This window comes from Psammomys obesus, unplaced genomic scaffold (assembly GCF_907164565.1).
Source record: "Psammomys obesus unplaced genomic scaffold, mPsaObe1.curated_primary_1811, whole genome shotgun sequence".
NCBI classification, from domain to species: domain Eukaryota; kingdom Metazoa; phylum Chordata; class Mammalia; order Rodentia; family Muridae; genus Psammomys; species Psammomys obesus.
Genome location: NW_026590061.1, coordinates 430,450 through 452,562, shown reverse-complemented (window position 1 = coordinate 452,562; position 22,113 = coordinate 430,450). Strand labels below are relative to the sequence as shown.

General features: G+C 43.9%; 2 protein-coding genes across 7 annotated transcripts in view; one reads left to right on the top strand and one right to left on the bottom strand.

Annotated features, from left to right (window-relative positions):
- The first annotated feature begins 849 nt into the window (after positions 1 to 849).
- On the top strand, positions 850 to 22,005 carry Etfbkmt (electron transfer flavoprotein subunit beta lysine methyltransferase). Of its 4 annotated transcripts, XM_055605628.1 has the most exons (5): positions 850 to 1,150; positions 4,444 to 4,850; positions 8,121 to 8,251; positions 15,306 to 15,439; positions 21,847 to 22,005. In XM_055605628.1, the coding sequence occupies exons 2-5, from the start codon at positions 4,558 to 4,560 to the stop codon at positions 21,946 to 21,948; spliced, it is 660 nt and encodes a 219-aa protein (XP_055461603.1). In that variant the 5' UTR covers positions 850 to 1,150; positions 4,444 to 4,557; the 3' UTR covers positions 21,949 to 22,005. The 4 variants fall into 4 exon arrangements, with proteins under 4 accessions (XP_055461603.1, XP_055461600.1, XP_055461601.1 ...); XM_055605625.1 differs by lacking the exons at positions 15,306 to 15,439; positions 21,847 to 22,005 and adding an exon at positions 12,208 to 13,185; XM_055605626.1 differs by lacking the exons at positions 15,306 to 15,439; positions 21,847 to 22,005 and adding an exon at positions 12,208 to 13,185 and having other exon boundaries at positions 850 to 1,207; positions 4,446 to 4,850.
- The window catches only part of Amn1 (antagonist of mitotic exit network 1 homolog), a 35,407-nt gene continuing 33,381 nt past the window's right edge, over positions 20,088 to 22,113 (bottom strand). For all 3 annotated transcript variants that reach the window (XM_055605622.1, XM_055605623.1, XM_055605624.1), the window contains one exon: positions 20,088 to 20,555. In XM_055605622.1, coding sequence (XP_055461597.1) covers positions 20,482 to 20,555 — 74 coding nt within the window. In that variant the 3' untranslated portion in view covers positions 20,088 to 20,481. The remainder of the gene's footprint in view (positions 20,556 to 22,113) is intronic.

The following is a 22,113-nucleotide window of genomic DNA, read 5'->3' as shown; positions in this document are numbered from 1 at the left end:
AGGTGCCCAAGGAGATGTGGGATGGAGCTGGAATCCCAGGCAGTTGTGAAGTACCCTGAATGGGTTAGGAAAGAGAACTCCGATTCTCTGCAAGCGCTACACATGTTCAACCCTGGGCTGCTTCTCTGTTCTCTAAACACCGATTTCTAATGTCTAATTACATTTATTTATTGTGGTGCTGGTGTCTTGGGGGGAAGCCAGAGGACGCTTGCTCTTCCATCTACTGTGTGAGCCTGAGGAACTCAGGCTGTCAGGCTTGGCAGTGGGAGCCACCTAGATACAGTCCAATTTTTGTTTTCTTTTGAGAGTGGGTCTCAGGTAGCCTAGGGTGACTTCTTCAGGGCTGAGTATTATGACCTTGAACCTCACCCCTCCACTCCTGAGTGCTAGAGATGAATCCCAGGGTCTCCTGCTACATAGGCATTCATAACAGCGGAGCTACTACCCCAGGCTAAATTCAGGTTTTGACTAGGCATCTGAGGAACATTTTTCAGTTTGTAAATTTAGATATAGCAACACGGTTTGCCATTTTCTTAGTTTGGGATTTTTTTTTTTTTCTTTCTTGTACATCATACCAGATTTTCAGTAATGAAGGTGAGAGGGGTTCATTTTAGAGCCGAATTGAGGAACCAGTGGGAAATTTGAAGTTAGAAAGGTGGGTTACGAGACCCCGAATCTGAGTCCTACAGGCTGAGAATAATCTCACACTGTGGCTTTATGATAAGGAGCCATATATTATGACTCATCACAACTGAATGTGTCATGAAAGCTCACCCACCACGCCAGATTCACACTCTAGAAGTGTGCTTGGGAACAGTGCTAGCAGCACGTCAGACTTCTCCGCTCAGGCGCACACAAGCTGTGCAGTTCCGCTCCGGGTCTGCAGGGGCTGACTGAGGACTCTGAGGAGTCTCCAGGCTACGGAGGTCCGGCTGCGCGCAGGAAGGGTCGGGAACGGAGCCCGGGCTTCCCAGCCGTCACCGCGGCTGCGCGCACCAAGTCCTTCCGCCTTCAGGTCCCGGCGGCCCTGTGAGTTCCAGCCGGCTCAGGCTTCCTCTCCCCAGAGAGGAGACTTAATGTACTTTTTTGTTTTTCCTGCGCTAGAAGGGCGAGTTGTCCACGAGGCCCCGTGCAGCTCGAGCAAAGTCCGGTAAGGCCGCAAGGACCACACTTAAAAGCAGACTCCTGCACTTTGTTTTGGAGGAAGGTAACGTGGTCACTGGCGCGGCTTGGAACTTAGCATTTTGTTTGCGTGGGACCAGGCCTGACGCTGTAGCCCCAGGCCTGCGGGGCAGCCCAGACTGGCTTGAATTAGTTGCCGTGGTGCCCGAGCGACGAGATTACAGAAATGCTCTACTGTGGCCTGCATTGTTGGCGTGTTTACTTTCTTATCAGTGCGTGCACATCTGTGTGCGGAGACCAGAGTGTGTCCCCAGAAGCTAGAGTTACATTCTTCTGGCACACTTCTGCCATGTCTGGGCGCTGAGAGCCAAGCTCTGTTCTCTTAACGCCCTAGCCTTCTCAAACCAGAAAATTCCTTCGTTCTGTCTGTCTCTTCTGGAGGAGGGAGGAGGAGTCAGAAAGATTCCCTGGCAGGCAGGCAGATAGGTAAGAGGGGCCATGGATGGGTAAGCTGGCTGGTTTTTCCTCACTCTCCTGACCTGAGACAAAAGCCTGGCAACTTAAAACAAAAGCCTTGTGAGCTTTTTCTCCTTCCAGCAGGTTGCCTGCTGATGGACTGGCTCGGCAAATTCAAGGCCAGATCAGGACATTTTTTCAGAATAGTTGTCCATTCAGCCATCCTGTCTTTCTTCAAAGTGACCACTACTAAATTAGGGGAGGAAGGCCCTTCAGAGACTTAATCCCTAATCCTCCAGAAGACACTGTAATTTTCACCTCCCCAAGCGGCCCTCTGCTTTAGAGGTGCATTTTCTATCTGTGTGTTTGCTGCATGCCTGCATGTTTCCTCATCTCCAATAAAAGCCTTTCTTCAACTGCTGATTCTGTCTGCTCTTGTTTTCAGTGTTTGAGACTTCTCTGCTAGCTGTGGAGCTGGAAAGTTTTCTTGCTTTTTAATTCTTTAACTGGTAGAGAAAACTGAAGCCAATCAAGAGCCCCTAGGCAGTGGCACCACCTCAGCCAGGTATTTCTGGGTGCACTGACAGGTCTGGGTCGAATTCAGCCCCTTTTCTTAATCACTGTCTCTTTCTCCCATGGAGATCCGCTTGCCTCTGCCTCCCTAGTGCTGGAATAAGAGGCAAGGTGTACAGTATCATGCCATCTTTCCTATAACACAATTTGAGTACCTACCTAGATTGGCTTTATAACTTCGTCAGTGCTGGGAAGGTATGATGTCCTAATACACAGTCATCCCATATTGCTGTGTTGGAAAAGCTCAGCTGCTAGAGTGCTTGCCTAGCATGCATGCAGCACTGGCTAGCAACAATAAAGCTGGAGTCCTGAGAGACCAAAGAATTAAAAATTAGTTTTTTGAGTTATTGACTTAAAGTTTAAAGCATAAGCCTGAACAAAGGCCAGCCAGGTGGAGACATGTCCAGCCACCTGCGGGGAGGAACCAGCCTTACTGCATTCTTTTCCTGCCCACTAGAGATACAGTAACAGGGCCAGATGGCCTGGCCTGAGCCACTTAAAGATACCATCTCCTGCCAACACACCCAGATGGCCAGGCCAGAACCATTTATGGACCTGGTGCCTAAAGTAAACCAATCATTTCAAAAGTCAGTTTCCTTTACCCAGTTGTGTAACACCAGGGCTTGGAGCCCTCTCTTGCCCCTCCCCCACAGTCTTGCCCTTTAAAAACCTTGTTTCCCTAGACCTCCCCCCCCCCCCCCACTCCTCCTCTTCAACAGGGAGGTTGCTGGGCCCCAGGCTCAAGTTTTTACCAAATAAACCCTCATGTGTTTTGCAGCAGAGTAGATTCCTGGTGGTCTTTGGGGGGTCTCACGAACTGGGTATAACACCATAACACTTGTGATATAGGAGAATTAAGAAATCAAGATCAGAAATATAGAGAGTTAGAGGTCAATCTGAAAATGGAAAAATTGGGAAATGAAATTGAAAAAAAAAAAAAAAAGGAGCTGGAGTGATGGCTCAGAGCACTTTCTGTTCTTGCAGAGGACCAAGGTCAGTTCCTGCTACCCATGTCAGGCTGCTAACAGCTGCCTCTAAGGGGAGCTGGGGCTCTGGCCTCTGCAGACAAGTCACATACACTCAGACACGTAAATAAACAACAAGCCAGGCACAGTGGCACAAGCTGTTAGTCTGAGCACTCTGGAGGCATACACAGGTAGATCTGAGTTCAAGGCCATCCTGGTCTGCATAGCTCCAGGGCAACCAGAGATACATAAAAGAGAGACCCTGCCTCAAAAACAAACAAACAACAAAAGATGGTATTCTGCATTCCTTCTCAACAAAAGTATACTTTTGATTATATTTTAAGTTTAGGCTTGGTAAAATTGAATCAATAAGAAATTTTTATTTATTTATTTATTTTTCTAGTACTCTGCCTGCATGTACACCTGCACATCAGAAGAGGGTACCTGATTGCATTATAGATGGTTGTGAGCCACCATGTGTTTGCTGGAAATTGAACTCAGGACCTTTGGAAGAACAGCTGGTGGTCTTAATCTCTGAGCCATCTCTCCAGCACATTGATGTTCTTTTTTGTTTTGTTTTGTTTAAGATTTATTTATTATGTATACAGTGTTCTGCCTGCATGCCAGAAGAGGGCACTAGATCTCATAATAGATGGTTGTGAGCCACCATGTGGTTACTGGGAATTGAACTCGGGACCTTTGGAAGAGCAGCCAGAGCTCTTAACGGCTGAGCCATCCCTCCAGCCCCCATTGATGTTCTTTTATTACAATAAAATCCAAGCTCGGTGTGATGGCATATACCTATAATATCAGCACTCAAGAGACAGGCAGGAAAATCACTACAGGCTTGAGGTCAGCTTGGTCTACATAGTGAATTCCAGTGCAGCCTGGGCTATAGTGCTGGTCTATGTTTTATTTGATGGATATGAGTGTTTTGCCTACATATGTATAAATACACTGTGTGTGTGTGTGTGTGTATGTGTGTGTCTGTGCTCTCAACTGCTGAGCCATCTCTTAAGCAAGTAAGTCTATCCTAGAAACAAAGCAATCTTCATTTTCTTCAAGACTGTTGTAAAATAAAATGCCTGTGTATTTGTCATTATGATTACTAAAAGGATTTCACAAAAAAAAAAAAAAAAAAAAAAAAAAAAAAAAAGAGCAACTAGATTTCTTTGCCCAGACTGGTCAGCCAACGCTGTCCTTTTAAATGAACCTGCGCTTTGCAAGCTGTCTGATAGCGCATACACCAGCTTACTTTCTTGTATTGTGGAAGGCTGTGGACATGTTGGCCGGACTAAGAATTTTCAATATTGCTCATTTGTTGTAGAGATCCAGAAATTCCTGTCAGCTACGCGGAGAGGCTGACCCTCATTCTCTCCGCTTGGGAAGCAACCCTTTTTAGCAGCAGCACTGACAGAACCTGAGGTCTGGAGAAGCACTAATGGCTTTCAGCCTGGGTTGGAAAGCTCCCAGGGGCCAGTGGAGTTTCCTGCAGGCTGTGAGCCGTGGCTTCCCCCTGTTCCCCTGGAGGACAGTGGGGAATGGTTTGAATCCCCAGATGAAAGCCTACCTGGAAGAGAACACTGAAGTCACCAGCAGTGGCAGCCTGACCCCTGAAATCCAGTTACGGCTTTTGACCCCCAGGTGCAAGTTCTGGTGGGAAAGAGCTGAACTCTGGCCCTACAGTGATCCATACTGGGCAATCTATTGGCCAGGAGGCCAGGCCCTGTCTAGGTACGTCTTATTGAAATGTTGATCCTTTTTCTTTTCAGCACCGACCCCCACCTCCATCTTATTCTCTCTGGCCCCATATCTTAGCAGCAAAACCTGAAAGTCACTGGGGCTCATCAGGTCCCAACCTATGTATGGTTTGGATTGCCACCCTTCTTGTAAAGCAGAAGCAGGTTTATCCTGCAGGAAGACAGGACAAAGTCATCTCCAAAAAGGCTCACACAGTCACCCATGACAGTGTGCCATGTAGTCCTTGTACTTGAAAGTGGGGGCATGAGGAAGGGAGTTTGAAGCTATTCTGTGATATGTAGCAATGCTCTCTGAAAAATTTTAAATAGTCTCTTGTATCCTGTCAGAGAGAGGAGGGCAGGGGTTGACGCCTTTTGAGTCTGGGTTTTCAACTGAAACTAAGAAAGAAGACAAGGATTGTCAACAAAAAATTCAGAGAGGGCTGTAGTGTCATCCAGATCTGGTCTTTACTGTTACTTTAGCTTGGCCTCACAACAGTCATAGATATACACACCTTGAAAACACAGCAGCTCTCTTCACACCTGCCCTAGGTAGCCTTTCACGTCAACTCCACTGAATTTGGAATTACCTGCAAGACACACTTTTGGGCATGACTATGAGGATATGTTTTTCTTTGGTTTTCTATTGCTGGAAAAACAAAAACAAAAAATCCATAACCAAAAGCAAACTTGGGGAGGAAAGCCTTTTTTTTCATTTTACACTTCCAGGTAATAGGAAAGTCAGCTGGAACCCAGAGCAGGAACCTGGAGGCAGGAACTGAAGCAGAGGCCATGGAGGAGCCCTGCTTACTGGCTTGCTTCTGAAAGCTTCCTCAAGATGCTTTCTTATACCATACAAGATTACTGTCCATCAATTGCCCCAATAGGCTGGGCCCTCCCACATCAATCATTAAACAAGAAAATGTCCCATACATAGGCTTGCCGACCAGCTACTCTGATGGAGGCAGTTTTCTCAGTTGAGAATCCTCCTTTCCACTTGCCTTTAACTACTGTCAAGTTGATCAAAACAAAAACAACAATTAAAAACTAACGATGATAGGATGTTTCCAATGAGGTTTTTTTTTTTGTTTTTTGTTTTTTTTTTTTAATAATTTTATGTATGTTAGTGTGAAGGTATCCGATCCCTTGGAATTGACATAATAGACAGTTTTGAGCTGCCATGTGAGTGCTAGGAATTGAACCTGGGTCCTCTGGAAAGGCAGACAGTACTCTTAACCACTGAGCCATCTCTCCAGCCCCTCCAATGAGGTTGATTTGGGGAGGGAATGCCACCCTGAATGTGGGTGACACTATTTCCGTTGGATTGGGTTGCACACTGAGTACAAAGAGAAAAAGGAAGAACAGTCCCTGCACCCTAGAATTCCCTTCTTTTCTTCATAGTTTACCCTGACAGGAGCATGGGTCTCATACAGTGCCTCACTGCCATGCCTTCCCTCTGAAAGACCCCCTGCCTCACCCTAAGTTAAATATAGCTATGAGAAACTCTATAGGCTAGGTGGGGAACTGGAAAATTACTGAGAAACCTAGCTGTGTCACCCACTTGGGATATCTGCGGTCAGGCTGCCCCAGTCAAACTAAAAACAGTTTGTGTTAATCACCCTCATGGATATCTGTGAGACTGTTTCAGTTAAGATAGAGAAAAACAAAATAACAGGTGGCGGGCCACGTCAAGGGGTCATCCTACCCCCCTTGACCACCCAGTTCCTGGAATCTTGGTGCCCCTGCCAAACTTTGACGCAAACCGTGGTCTCGTGTAAATGTACCAGTCAGCCCCCTGTAACCATGCTTCTCACTTCTGTACCAGTGCTTCTGCTCTAAAACCCTATAAAAACCCCAGCTTCCCATCTAGGGGGCGCGAAAGTCTCTCGAATGACTTTTCGCCCCGGGTACCCGTGTATCAAAATAAAAGCCTCTTGCTGTTTGCATCCGAATGGCCTCGTTGTTCCTTTGGAGGGGGTCTCTCAGACGGAAGATACCCTCCGGGGATCTTTCACCTCACCACACAGATTATATCTTCAGACTGTGTTCCTTCACAGTAAACTCTTCCTCCCTTAAAAGTTATCAGGTATTTGGTTTCCCCCCCACCAACCTCCCAGCCCTAGGGTCTCATGATGTAGATCTGGCTGTCCCGGAACTCACTATGCAGACCAAGCTGGCCTCGAACTCACAGAGAAATACCTGCCTCTGCCTCTGAATGCTGGGCGTAAAGGCATGCACCACCACCACCTAGCTTGCAACTTTTTTTTTTAAAGATTTATTTATATATGAGTGATCTGCCTGCCTGTCTATACACTCATTTGTGCCTGGTGCCCATGAAGGTCAGAAGAAGGCATCAGATCCCCTGGGACTGGAGTTACAGACAGCTGTGAGCTGTCATATAGGCTCTAGGACTTGAACCTGGGCCCTCTGCAGAAATGAGGGCCTTTAACCACTGAGCCACCTCTCTGGCCCTCATACTAAAGTCTTCCTGTTTTGTAGCAGTGTGGTCAAATCTTTGGTGCTTTGTTGCAGTTTCGCCACCTTACACAAGCTTTTTAAGGCACATCCACAAGTACAGTTTCACCCCTTACGAAACGCTAGTGTGAGCTGTCATGAAAGACACACACGTCTTCCTCTGTGCTCACTGAACTCCTAGGCGATCCTAAAGACCCAGCCTAAAGATCCCACTTTAGTGCTGTCAGCGCCTCCCCTCCCAGACTGGCTGAGTGGTCCTTTGGGAGTTTCTTCTCTTTGGCAGCTGGAGGACATCTTAGGTGGGCCCTGTATTTGATTCAGCTCAGCATTTTTAAGATCCCTCCCAACAATCTTGTTTTTTCACAAAGGCAACTGTACTTTTTTGTTAAAAAACAGTAGCCCAAACAGATGTAATCCCTTTTTAGCATGCCCGTCTACTCCGTGCTTTAGCACTGATCTTGATTTCATTTGGTTTTGTTTTAAGGCTGTAGAGCTGTCAAACAAAAGGTATTCTGTTTCCCAGGAATAATCCTGTTACTGTTAGGCCAGGTGGGTTTTCTGCCGTCGGGAAAACTTAGATTTAACCAATGCTCTGGGTGTGCATGGTGGCACAGCTTGCCACCGTGTGCATGTGAAGGGCAACTTGCATGACCTGGTTCTCTTTTCCTTTCTGCTGAACTTAGGTCATTAGACTTGTAAGCAAGCACTTTGCTTCCAATCTTGCCTGTTTTTAATACCTCTTACTGTCCTTTTCCCTAACTCCGGTGTTTTCTCCTCTCTTTCTAATTAGGTATCTTTTGGATAACCCTGATGTTGTGAGAGGAAAGTCTGTCTTAGATCTTGGGAGTGGATGTGGAGCTACAGCCATTGCTGCTAAGATGAGTGGAGCATCAAAGGTCTTGGCAAACGACATAGACCCTAGTAAGGGCTGCATATTTTAAAGCAGTTTGAGCCCCCCCCCCCCCCCTTTACAGGACGCACTATGGTAGCTTATTGCCTTGTTTGTAATCTGATATGATGAGTTATGTTCACTGGGGCACTGTCTGGGGCCTGAACTGATGGTGCATTTCCCCAAGAGGATTTGATTTGTCTGCTAGACATTCCAGAGCGATACCTGTTAGGGCATGTGTGTTAGCTTCTGGGTTGAGAATTTCCTGAAATGTGTAAGAAATATTTATTTGACATGATACCCAAGTAAAGATAGGCTTGTGTCTTTAGTGGATGTTTTTACTGCATTAAGACCCAAGTTGTGTTGGGTGTAGCAGCCCACACCTTTAATTCCAGTGCTCAGGAAACAGAGGCAGGAGGATATCTACCAGGTAGGGCTACAAAATAAGACCCTCTTTCAAAGAAAGAAAAAGGTCCAAATTGTGACAGGTATGTTTTTCTTTCATCTGATATATATATATTTCTGATCCTACTGTTGTTTAGGGTAGAACCCTTGGTGGCGGGGAGAAGGGTTCTTATATTATTACAAAGTTTCAGATATAACTTAAGCCCAACATTTGCTTTTCTGTCTACATTAAACAAACATACAAAAAATAGCCAGTAAATGTTAAAAAAAAAAAAATCCCACCATTGCTGTGCTATATATAATATATGGCTTTTTAAAAAGTTCCTTTTTTGGCTATAGCCCACATGAGAAAGCCCACATGAATATAAAGCCAAATAAGAGCCCGTTATTAAGCTGGAGACTGAAAGCAGCCTCTTGTCACAAAGAGCTCTGGGCCCCTAGATTAACCACTATAGAATTTATACAGACCCCCCAAAACAAACAAACAAACAAACAAACAAACAAAACAATTAAATCACATCAGATGAAGGCTACGAGAGTTTTCACTTTCAACAAGGGATTGTTTTCCAGCAAAGGGTAAACACTGATCTGTTAAACATTTTACAAGCGTCATTTCTCAGAAGGGAGAAACTGCTCTGTGAAGCAGGATGTAGTGGGTATGGGGTCAGGATAACCTGTTCTCTCCTAGACCATTTCTATTTTTTTTCCTTCCTTCCCTCCCCTCTACCTCTCTCTCTCCCTCTTTGAGGCAGAATTGCATATAGCTCATGTTGATGCTTATTAATATTTGACAAGCAGCAGTTACTCCTTTAAAAAAAAGATTTATTTATTTATACAGTGTTCTGCCTGCATGTGTGCCTGCAGGCCAGAAAGGGGCACCTCATTATAGATGGTTGTTAGCTACCATGTGGTTGCTGGGAATTGAACTCAGGGCCTTTGGAAGAACAGCCAGTGTTCTTAACCTATGAGCCATCAATCCAGCCCACCAGCAGTTACTCCTAAACCAGCTGTATACCCAGATCATCACATACAGACTAGGATTTATTTAATTAACCTAGAGCACAATGCTAGGCAATATTTACTCTATCCTAAACCTTCAAGCCCACTCAGATTTCCCACAGTCTACTTGCTTTTTAGTCATATCTTAGGTCCTGTTCATTTCTCCTGTTTCCCCTCCTGATGTTTCCTCTCTTCTTGGATCTTTCCTCCCGCTCGCTTCTTTCTCCTCCCCTCTGGACCAGGGTGTCCCACCCTATTCTCTCCATTGCTTAGCATTGGCTGGTGTTTTTATTGGCAATAGAAAAAATAGCACGTTTATATAAACTTGAGACAGGTGATGCTTCAATAAGCATTACAATGCAATGTCAGGATTGAAACCAGATAGTGGGGGAGAAAAATCAGCGTTTGAATAAACAAGGGTAAATCATATACATTCCACAAGAACATTATACCAACACTCTCAGGATGACCTCAACTAGTTAAGTGTAGCTAAACATGACCTTGAATTTCTGATCTTCCTATTTCTACCTCTCAAATGCTGGGGGTGTGGGTAGGAGGCCAGCCCTGGCTATGGTCCTGCAGAAGAGATGAAGAGTCATGGAGGGCGGAGGGAGGTAGGCATGGGGATGGGGCCAGTTTTACATCCTGACTGACTGGCAGTCTGGGTGCTTCATTACTTATACAGAACTTAAGCAGGGATAGGTGCATGTTGTTCCAAACATAGATCATATAAATTTTATTTCCCAATAGGTGTTTTAAATTCCTTTTGGTTGTAAGTTTAGACATCATTGGTAAATCATGACAGAACATTATTTTCCCTCATCAACCCCACAACCCAACTTTTAACAATATTGTAGTTTCAAGGGAATATTTTGTGAAAGCATGACAGCCTGTTTTCAGCTCTTGGTGGTTTCAAGGACCCTAGACAGAAAGAAAATCTCCAAGTCAGCCTGGGCAGATTGTTATGTCCCAAGCTGTGTATTATCAATTTTTAATAGTCAGAGTGATAATAGTCATTAGGTCCAATAAAAGTCTTTAGTCCAAAGCTTCTGCAGTTATTTAATTTCTGCCATAATATAATGTTTATATTTTATACATTTATATGTATAATCTTGATATTCTTTTGTTCCATAGTGGCATTTACTTTTTCTGAGAAAGGGAGGTCTTAATATTTTATTTTTTTATCATTTATCCACACCATTCTTTGTCCATTGGTAGTAAGAAGGGGCTTTTTTTTTTATCTGCTGCCAGCTTTTCTAGCCTACCAAATATTGTTTACCTTTTCAAATTTACTTTGTTCTGAGTATTTTGTTCCTGAGTAAGTGCAGGGGCAGATGTGCCAAGAGTATCTTTGAGAGCCTCCAAAGGAGGTCTCTGGGATTTTTATTTGAGTCACAACTTCCAGGGCCTGAGGAAGACCTTCAGGTAGGGCCAGGTAAGGATATCTCCCTAAAAGCGGGAGGGCAGCATGGTCAGGATATTCCTGGGGAAGCTTAGCAGCACCACTCCTGGAAGAAGGAGTGAATGATTCATAAGAAAATTCCCATCAATCCAGTAACCCCAAGTTGTACAAATAGTAAAAGCCCCCACGCCAACATGCAACAGGTAGGGATCAAGGCCAAAAGGTGGGAGGCCAGAGGGAACGAGTGCATCACTAGGCTCAGCTGCGCTGGAGCCTTGTCTAGCAGCTGCGCTGCTTTATGAGTTTCACTGTTGCCATTGGATATGGCTGTGCCACCACCATGCCCAGCCTCCATGTTTGTTTGTTTTGGCTTGGCACCTCCCTTTGTACCCCAGGTTGGCTCATACTTGCAGGGATCCTCCTGCTGTGTACTACCAAGCTTGGGTAGGTCTGCGCAATCAGACCCAGCCAGCATGTAGTTTATATGACGTAAACTTTAAGCCTCTTTGCCTTAAAAAAAAAGAAAGAAAGAAAAAAAAAACTAATGGGAGTTGGACAGATGGTTCAGTGGTTAAGAGCACTGGCTGCTCTTCCATAAGTTCTAGGTTCAATTCCCAGCAACACTAGACAAATGAAGACAAAATACCACATAAAAAATAATTAAATTGAAAACAACAAAATAACAACAAAATGCCTTTTAACAAAAGGAGGTATTAGATTATTTTTACATTTATTTGCTTGTTCATCTGTGTGTGCATGTGTCACAGTGCACTTCACATGGGGACAGGGGACAGCTTGTGGGATTTGGTTTCCTCTTTCCATCATGTGGTTTCAGGTATTGAACTCTTTTATTTGTTGACATGGGGTCTTTCTGTTAGTCCTGGCTGTCCTGGAACTGCCTATATAGACCAGGATGGTCTTACATTCTGGGGGGTGGATATGGAGTCAGGATTACCTGATGTATCCTAGTCTCTGCCTCCTGAGTGCTGGGATTAAAGTTGTAGGCCACCATGCCTGGCCTTCAGATATTGAACTCTTGTTAGGTTTAGTGGCAAATGTCTTAACCTGAAGAGCCACCTCACTGGCCCCTATTGTTAGGTTTAAAAAGTGTTTAAATAATAAGGAATTAAAGTAGCCTACTAATACATGCTTATAGCTCAACTCATCATATGTTTTGTAAAGTTGCAGGAATGGCGATTACACTAAATTGCAAATTAAATGGACTGAATCCTTTTCCCATTTTAACCAAAAACATTTTGAATACCCAACAAGTTAAGTTTGACCTCATTGTTCTTGGAGATATGTTTTATGATGAAGACCTTGCAGACAGTCTTCATCTGTGGCTGGAGAACTGCTTTTGGACCCATAAAACACGAGTACTTATTGGTGACCCTGGGAGGCCCCAGTTCAGTGGACACAGCATTCAGCATCATCTGTACCAACTAGAAGAATACACACTTCCACCGTCAACACAGCAAGATAACAATGGACTGACCACAAGTACGGTGTGGGATTTTCATCCCTGATTTGTCAGAGTGCTTTCAAGAATGAGTATAGTTCTGTTTGTGTTAAACTCTAAAAATTTCCTCTGTAGGAGGTACTCAACATTTTAAAGAATCCAGATCAGTGTGGTGTGATGGCTGGAAGTGTGAATACTATCACTTGGTAGGCAGAAATAGGGTGACCTCTTTGGAGGACAGTCTGGTCTACATAGTTCCAGGACAGCCAAGGATACATAGGGATACCCTGTCTCCTGGAGAAAGTGATTTAAAATTTCCTTCATCCACCTTGGCATAGTGGTTCATGCTTTTAGCACTAGGGAGGCAGAGGCAGGTGGATCTCTGTGAGTTTGAGGCCAGTTTGTTCTACAGTGAGTTCTAGAACAGCCAGAGCTACATATTGAGACTTGAGCTGAAAAAAAGAAAAAAACAAACAAAAATTTCTTTCCTTTGACACCTTTTATAATTCTGTATGGCTTAGTAAAGTTAGTAACTGTTATGTTCCCATTTCATATAGCAGGTTGTCAGGGTTTTATAACGACAAAAACAATGTAATTAATATGTATCCCACACCGCTGATTATGTAGAAGGCATGTTTATATGTGCATGGTTATAATATACAGAATTTGCTGCAATATTAATAAAACATCTCTGGAAAGATAAACAAGGAACTAGAGTGTTATCTTTCTGTCCCGACCCGCGGGACCTAGTTATTCGTGGGGGCGAAGGGGGTCGTACCTGTAGGAGACGAGGGGGAGAGAGAAACGAGCACAAGTAGACGAAGGCCTTTCAAGTGCTACCTTTATTGTGCAGCAGTTTTATTTTTATAGGGCAGTTCTGGCAGGGAGGGGGGTTTCAAGGAGGAGGAAGTAATAGTGGAAAATCACTAAGACTATTGTAAGAAGTCACTTGATTCATGTGATTGTTACAGTGGAGGCTCACAAGGTTATACAGTCACTAAAAACAACGTCTGTGGTTTCGGACATCTGTTGTTTGTCCGGCAGGGCTGTTAACCGAAAGGCATGATTCACAAACATCTGTTGTTTGTCCGGCAGGATATGACAAATCAGAGTCTGGGGGCTTTGTCGGCTCCCGACATCTTTCTGTTAGTGTAACAAATTTACTGAGAAAATCAACTTAAAAGAGAAGTGAGGTAGGGGCTGGAGAAATGGCTCAGCGTTTAAGAGCACTGTCTTGCTCTTCCAGAGGTCCTAAGTTCAATTCCCAGAAACCATATGGTGGCTCACAACCAATGAAAGGGTTAAAACAGCAGAACTAACTCCTTTTTGTTTTTCAGACACCATCCAAGGCTAGCTTTTTCTTGAAGTAACTTGGTTCCACCCTTGAGTTCTGAGAAAAACCACAGAATGTTCTTGGCAGTTACAGCTAGACATAGCAACTGAGGCAGACCAATAAAGACAGGGTTGGTTAAGAAAACATAAGTTGTTTCCAGGGCTGAAATGTTCCTTTTGGCAAGCTGTTCCTCTTTGTGGTTTGGCCAGATGCTGTTAACAAATTAGGTCAAAGTGCATTTCCTTTGTCCAGTCATGTAACACTGAGGCTTAGAAGCCCCTGCTTGCAGTTTTGCCCTTTAAAAACCCAGTTCCCTTGGAGCTCTGGGCTGTTTTTTCCCTACTGTTCCATCAAGAGGGATTGTGGCCTTAGCTTGAGCTTGTAATAAAAAGATTCTCTTGCATTTACATGGGTCTCGTGTTCCTGGTGGGCTTGGGGGTCGTAAGATCTGGGCATAATACCATCTATACTAGAATTTGATGCCCTCTTTTGTCATGCATGCATGCATGCACATAGAGCACTCATACATAAAATAAATTTAAAAAAATCTTTAAAAACGAAAGAAAAAATAAATAAGTAAAAAAAGAGAAGTGATTTAGCCAGGCGTGGTGACACATGCCTGTTGTTCCAATACTTGGGGAGGCAGAAGCAGACAGATCTCTGAATTCTGAGTTTGAGGCCAGCCTCGTCTAGAAAGGGAGTCTAGGACACAGAAACCCTGTATTAACAAAACAAAACAAAAAAACAACCAAACAAAAAAACAGAAATTTGTTTGGCTCAGTTTTGGAAGCTCTAATCCATGGTCTGTTGGCCCCATTGCTTCCCATTGCTGAGGAAGGTGGGATATTAGGACAGCCACAGTATGCAGTAGGAAGTGGCTTCACACATTATAGTGGCCAAGAAGCAGAGATCAAGGGACCAGGGATAAGTCACTGGCACTGACTTTTTTCTTCCAACAAAGCTCCACCTCCTAGAGTTTCCATCCCTGAAGAACCAGCCTGACTCCATATTGTAACCAAAGCCATTTTGATATTCTAGTTAGGTTTCTGTTTCTCAGAGGTGGCCTGCACCGCATCCCTGTGACTATAGAATGTTTTGTAACACATGTTCCAGGAAGATTTCCTTAACTGCCTGGTCTTGCTTCTGTAACCATGCTTACTTGCAAAATCCCTCACCCTGCAGTTTTGCCCTATAAAAAAAGAAATGGAAAATTGGCTCAGGGCTATGTAGTGAGAATTTTGGTTTCTTTCAAAACACAAAACCAACCATTTGTATGTTTTGTTTTAATCCCAGATATGGGATATGGGGCTGCTTGAGGTTGTCCACAGCAGCTGATTATAATGTGTCTCATGCCCTGGCAGGGGTGTGATTTTGCCAGCTTCAGATAGTTTATATTTGGAATTCTGGGGACTCTTCAGAACATACATAAATGCCAGAGCCCCAAGAGAAGCCAGAGGTGCCCTGAAAATATGGCTGCTGTTCCCCCAGCTGCTGTTGGTTCCTGCTGCTTCTTTTGCTGTTGTTGGGTTGCTGGATTGCTGGTTGCTGGTATTCTGACAATGAAGACTGGACTTTCCCCAAGGAACTCGATGTACCTAATCAGCAGGAAGGAAGCTAGAGAGGTCTGTGTCACCTTTTCCCTATAACCTTTCTTGCCTATCTATTGTTGGGGGGTTAGAAGGGACTGGGATGAAGAGTGGTAGATATAGGAACCCAAATAAAGTAGCCAAAGGCCCTGGTTACAGGGCTGCTCTCTTGAACCCCATCTTCCAAATAGTTCTTTCAGTTGGAATCCATTAATGAACTGGTTCATTGGTGAGGTCAGAGACATGAACATTGCATTGGGATGCACTAGGCTTTCAACACAAGTTGGGGGTGAGGAGTTATTACAGATTAATACTAACTGGTTAAAAAATAATAACCAAAATAATAACAAAAAAACCCAACAAAGTTAGTTCTCTGTTCCTTCTGAGAGGGAACTGTTATATCCAAATCTTGAAGTCCCCAAAGACCACCAGCAGACCCATCACATATGCAAGAACAAGGAGCTTTTATTTTGGGCTTAAGCTCAGACTTTCAGACTTCACCAGCACAGTGGATCCATACAGAAGTCCCCGAGCAGCTACGAAGCAGGGTTTTTATTGTGGTTGAGCAAGGAATGGGACTTTCCAACGTGGCAGTTATGTGACTGGTTAGCATCTAGCAGAAGCAGGCTTGTCATAAACTGATTGGCTAACATAGCACAAGCTATCTGTAGACCTCAGGAATGTTAGGTACTTGCCCAGTGCACTCTGATTGGCTCTGTCCACCTGTTGTGTCCGTTGGGGGTTTTTCCAGTAAATGCTTGACTGCTTCTGAGAAACAGAAGCTGAACAACTGTGGGAACATTACCAGGAAACAGGAACTCAGGCCTATAGTATTGAAGCTGATTATGAAGTCTGTCATGGCAGCAAAGCTGCTTGAGTCCTTCAGTAACCAAATGGTTTGTACTTACATATGCTATACTGTTATCTAATTTAAAAAGTTAAACACTGCCACTTTGTATGTTATAAATACCAAATTTAGTCTTTCAGATGTACCCTCATATTCTTTGGGTACTACTCTACTTTGCTTGGAATTTTCTTGGACACTTGAATTACGTACTTTTAAATAATAAACACCAGACCAGGCATGGTGGTGCTTGCCTTTAATCCTAGCACTTGGGAGGAAGAGGCAGGTGGATCTCAGTGAGTTCAAGACCAGCCTGGTCTACAGACCAAGTTCCAGGACAGCCAGGGCTACACAGAGAAATCCTATCTCAAAAAAACCAAACCAACCTAACACAATAAACACTAGGATACTAGGATAATAAGATTTAAAGGCAGAGAGGTAGCAAACAAAACAAAACAAAACAAAACTGGAATAATTATATAGGAGTTTTGGGCTAGGGATGAAGAGTATTGTCTTGGAAGGTTTTTGTTGTTGTGTTGTTACAGCTAGGACTCCACTGTGCATCTGAGGATGGTCTTGATCTCCTGATCTTCCTGCCTCTACCTGAAGTGCAGGGGTTCCTGATTTATACAGTACTGGGGGTTGAACCCAGGGCTTTGTACAAGCTAGGCAACTGTCAACTGGGTCACACGCACTGTGATCTTGTAAGTTCTGTACTTGTGATTCTGGACTTTGGAAGTTAGAGCTCATAAGGAATCAATTAATCAACTTGCTACACAAAATTTACATTGGTATCTACAGGGGCTTAGAAATGAAAACACGCAGCTAAGGAAGCAGGAGGGTAACCAGATCCTCACCTCTCCCTCAGCTCCTCCAAAAACAATCCCCCTGTAATGGAAGCTTCATTTTCTTTGTAAACTCAGTTAGGTTATGTAAACATGCTTTTGTTTTAATCCCAAGTATGGGATTTTACTTGGGCTATAGTTTGTCCACAGCTGATAACTGTCTCGTGCGGAGCATGGTCTTTGCCATCAGTAAAGGCCTTCCACACTGGCGCACAGAGGGGCATGGTCTAGGACTCAGTATAAATGTGAGAGCTGGTTGACATGTGGTGTGGCGATTTGGAGCAGAGAGAAGGAGAGAAACACTTTAGGGCGCAACAGCCTGGAGGAGACTGCTAGCTCGGCTGGGGTTGACAGATTCATATAGGGCCCTAAAAGAGTCCCTTTGACCCTAAGCAGCCAGGAGAATGGGCCCTCTCGCCCCACTGTTAGGCCCAGCAAGAGCCTAAATATAAGAAGGTATGAAGAGAACTCCAGAAACTAATCATCCATTGATGCAAAATCACAAGAGGTTCATTCTAACCATTACGCAATGGGGTCACCCCTGCTGGTCAGCAAGGAGTGGCACCGGGAGACAAAGACCTTAGGTTTTTAAAAGACAAGGCAAGGGGAATTCTAGGGGTTGCCTTCTTGGCAATTCATGATTGGATGAGGTATTTATTTAACTTTTAAAATAATTGGTTGGTTCTGGGCACCCTTAGGTCTGGTCAGCCCTGTCATAAATATCTGATCTTCAAGTCAGTTTGGAATTTCCTGCCATATGAGATATAGCCACAGTTAGAGGTGGGAGAATGATTAACTCATCCCGTGTCTGTTCTGAGGAGTGGGGGTTACAGGCTTTGGATCAAAGGTCAGGAGAAGGATTGGGGCCATTTGGCCCAGTTTCCAAACAAAGCTCATCTCACAGGTGCCAGCCAGTGATTTTCTCTCCATTTAGTAGAGATTTCTGCTTGTTCTCTTCCTTATCTTTGCTCTCACAGATGGCTAATGTTAGGAACTTTTACATTCCTCGGCTCTCTGGAGAAGCACTAAGAGGCTTTAATTAACAGGGGCCTAAAACTTGAAAATATAAGTTATAAGGCAATTAAAGAAACATAGGTTACAAAGTTAGTCTGATTCTTTCACCACTTTTTCTCTCCCCTGTAAGGTTGGGAGGTTGAAGCCCAAACACCTCAAATAAAGTAGAGTTTTAAAATGAGCGCTACACCCCCAGTGCCACTCCCAGCTCTGTAGCAGACCACCGGCTGCAGCCTCCCTTTCTCCCCTGCCCTCTCTCTCCAGGGTCCCACAGATCTCTATCCCCCTAGCCTCCCTCCCACCCTCATCGCTTTATCCTAGCCCCCAACTCCAGCAGGCACTCCCTGGGAACCTGCAGGCACTCTAGCCACTTAGGCCAGAGAAGCAGGCTAGCTGCAGCTCTTCCTCAGCTCCCCCAGAACCACCCCAGTCTTATCCCTAGCCTGGTAACAGGCCACCTGCTGCAGGGCCCACCCCCTTCTCCAGTGGGCCACACACTTCTCCAGACTTCCTTTGCCCACTTACTGCTTTATCCCAGCCCCAACAGCAACAGACATTCCCTGGGACTAGCCCAGGAACCTAGGGTAAACCCAAATACTACCATTATTTAAAAAAAAAAAAAAAAAGTAGCAATGCAATAAAAAGAGTCCTAATGACAGTCTGCTTTACTCTGTAAATAAGTGGGTCTCTTGTTTCTTTTGCCTTTTCTTGGGCTCTTTTCCTGCTGTTTGTTTGGTCCAATTTTGATATTAGCTATTTTTATCTTACAATATTTCATTTTATTTTGTTTATTATTCTTTAGGAGCCTGTTTGTTTTCTCATGAAAGGAAAGGAGCAGATCTAGGTGGAAGGGGAGGTGGAAACTGGGAGAGGAAGGAGACACCATGATCAGTATATATTATATGAGAACATCTATTTTCAAGAAAGGAAAATAAAATGTCAAAAGCAAAATGAAAACACACAACTTTGATTTAGTTTATAGACTACAGTGGCACTGGGTAACATCTGAGATCATTTTGCTGCTTTTTAGAAGAGTCAGAGTGCTCTGGTTATTGTCTGCTAGAGCACTGCTGGGACTGACCTTGCTGTTTATCTCACAAAAATGGGCCTTTTTCAGTTTTGTTTGTTTTGACAGGGTCTCATTGTGTAGTCCTGGCTAGCCTAGACCATCCTGTGTAGGCTAGGCTGGCCTCAACCTCAAAGAGTTCTGCCTGCCTCTGCTTCCTGAGTACTAGAATTAAAGATGTGCAACCACCGTTCCCAGCTCTCTAATGGTACTTAATATTTAATTTTTATATACTTCTGGGACCAGAGGGACATAGCACCTACCTAGCATGCATGAAACCCCAGGTTCAGTACCCAGTAAAACACACATACACACACAAACATTCTGAATCTAATTTTGCCAAAGAACTGGGAAAGAGTACCCATAAAAATCAATGAAATTGCATTGGGATACACCTCAGTGGTAGCATGTCTTCCTACTGTGTATGAGGCCCTGAATTCAAGCCGGAAAACTGAGGGTGCGAATCAACTAAATGAGTGCCTGAGAAAAAGCCTCAGTACTGGGAATATATTAGATGGCTGCCTTCTCCCCCGCCCCCAACCTAAGACAGGGTTTCTCTGTGTAGCCTTGGCTGTCCTGGACTCGCCTTGTACACCAGGCTGGCCTTGAACACACAGCAATCTGCTTGCCTCTGCCTCCCTGAGTACTGTGATTACAGGGGTACCCTACTGTACCCACCTGTGTGTATGTGTTGCGAATCCATCCCTAGCCTCACACAAGCTAGGCAAGTGTTCTATCACTGACCTACTTTTGCAGCTGAATGTCACATTTTAACTGATGAATTATTACCATCGATTTCAGTAAAAAAAGTATATCAGTTTCTGTGATGAGGTAATAGGCCTTATGTTCCACTTTGCTTTTGGCTGAACATTTCATAAAGGTAAAAGCCAGAAATTAACTCAGAAGGTATTTATGCTTTTAAAAGCATCTTTATTTAGAATTCCACTCATAATGTCTCTTACAATAACTCAAATACCTATACCAGAGAACGGGCTATAAATGAAAAGTAAATCATTTGAAACTTTTGTTATCAAAGAAACAAACCCAGCCTTTTCTCCATCAAATAGAGTTCATACCAGGATCACTGTTAAAAAGAAAAGATGGCTCATCAAACAAATATGGGATAATAGAAGTGTTAAAATGCTGTGTCTGGTTACTTAAAAGCACAAACATTTACATAAGATTGAACTGATTCTCTGAGAGTACAGCTTACCTAAGACAATAAAATAACTTAGTGTTAAATTAAGGGAAAAGCAAATATTTATAGAGTATGTCCTGGGAAGGCTCCTGAGCTCAGCCTCAGTGAAGATCAATAGACAGACCACGTCACTTGCTTGAGTTTTCTTGATCCTACTAATTGCTCCAAGACTTCTCTTGAATGATCTTAAAGAGAATGATGACAGCATGTTAAGTTACAATAATCAAACATTAATGTTTTTCATACAAAAACTAGATGTAAGTGTGTGGGGTAATTAATGCATGCTTATGATACTGTACTTGCAAGGTGCAGGTCTGGGAGTCAGGAATTTAAGGCAGACCCAGTGTATAGCAAGGTGGAGGCTAGCCTGGGCTATATGAGATACTGTCTTAACACAAAGGAAAAATAAACACTAGGCGTGATGATAACTATTACAGGGCTGTTGGGAGGATTAACAACATGAAATATAAAGCACAGTAGAGCTGGTAGGATGGCTCACAACATGAATACACTTGCTACCACGTTTGACGACTTGAGATCTGTCCCTGGGCCACATGGTAGAGTGAATATTCTGATCTCTACATGTACACAGATGACACATATTCACCCTCTAGACAAAAATAAATAAATAAATAAACAAACAAATAAATAAATAAATGTGATTTATAAGGCACATTTAAAATGTTATGTGCTTTGCCTAAATGAATGGTTGGTGCACCACTTGTGTGCCTGATGCCCACAGAAGCCAGTAGAGAGCATCAGCTCCCCTGAAACTGGAGTTATAGACACCATGTGGACACCATTAATTAATTATTGTTGGGTTAGTCAGTTGTGTACTGTGCTTTGAAAATTTAAAGAACATTTATTTACCAGGGCTGGCAATCTAGCTCAGGCGGTAAGAGGCCCCAACACCACATTCCACTCCCTAGCCCCCACAGGCTCAGGGTTATGTCATAATGCAAAATGCATTTAGTCCAACTTCAAACGTTTCTACAGTCAGTCTCAGCACTGTTTAAAAGCCCAAACTTCAGCGTCAATTCTAAGACTCAAAGCAATGTGTCATGCACCTTCCCTCTTCCCCTCCACTGTCCTCAGCCCTGGGCCTCTTTACACAGCCCTGTCTGTCCTACTTGCTATATAGATCAGGCTGGCCTCAAACTCAGATATCCACCTGCTTCTGCCTCCAAGTTCTAGAATTAAAGGTGTGTACACCTTATGGCAATTGTAAGCCTTGTAAAATAAAAAAGCAAATTACATACCTCCAACATACAATGGCACAGAATATACATTACCATTTTAAAAGGGAGGAGTGAGGGCTTAGATGGCTTCATCCCTCTACAGCTGCTGCCTGCAATGTATTTCTCTCTCTTGAGCTGGTTCCAATCCCTGTCTGCAGCTCTCCTTGGCAGAATTATTGGGCTCTGGTACCTTTAATATCTTTGAGTCTCCAATGTAATCCGTGTTTCACTTTGACAGCTCTACAAGATGGTTTCTCAGGGCCACCATGCAAGGGCTCCCCTGTCACACTACAGAAGATCCCACAACACCTTTACTTGTATGCCCTTCATGACTGCATAAAGCCAGAGCCAAGTGGAAGACACCGCCATGTCTGACTACCGATTTGGAATGAACCCTTATGCCCTTGAATCACATTTGTAACAGTTTTCATTTGTTGTTTTTTAGCAGCAGAAAATTCTTTAGGCCTTTTCTTTTCACAGATTGGAAGCTTAGCTGGGTAGGGTC

Excerpts from the sequence above, each read along its gene's own strand:
- Etfbkmt (XM_055605625.1), top strand. The coding sequence starts at position 4,558 with ATGGCTTTCAGCCTGGGTTGGAAAGCTCCCAGGGGCCAGTGGAGTTTC. Across the intron at positions 4,851-8,120 it reads GGAGGCCAGGCCCTGTCTAG|GTATCTTTTGGATAACCCTG; the intron begins GTACGTCTTATT and ends CTTTCTAATTAG. Across the intron at positions 8,252-12,207 it reads GGCAAACGACATAGACCCTA|TTGCAGGAATGGCGATTACA; the intron begins GTAAGGGCTGCA and ends TGTTTTGTAAAG.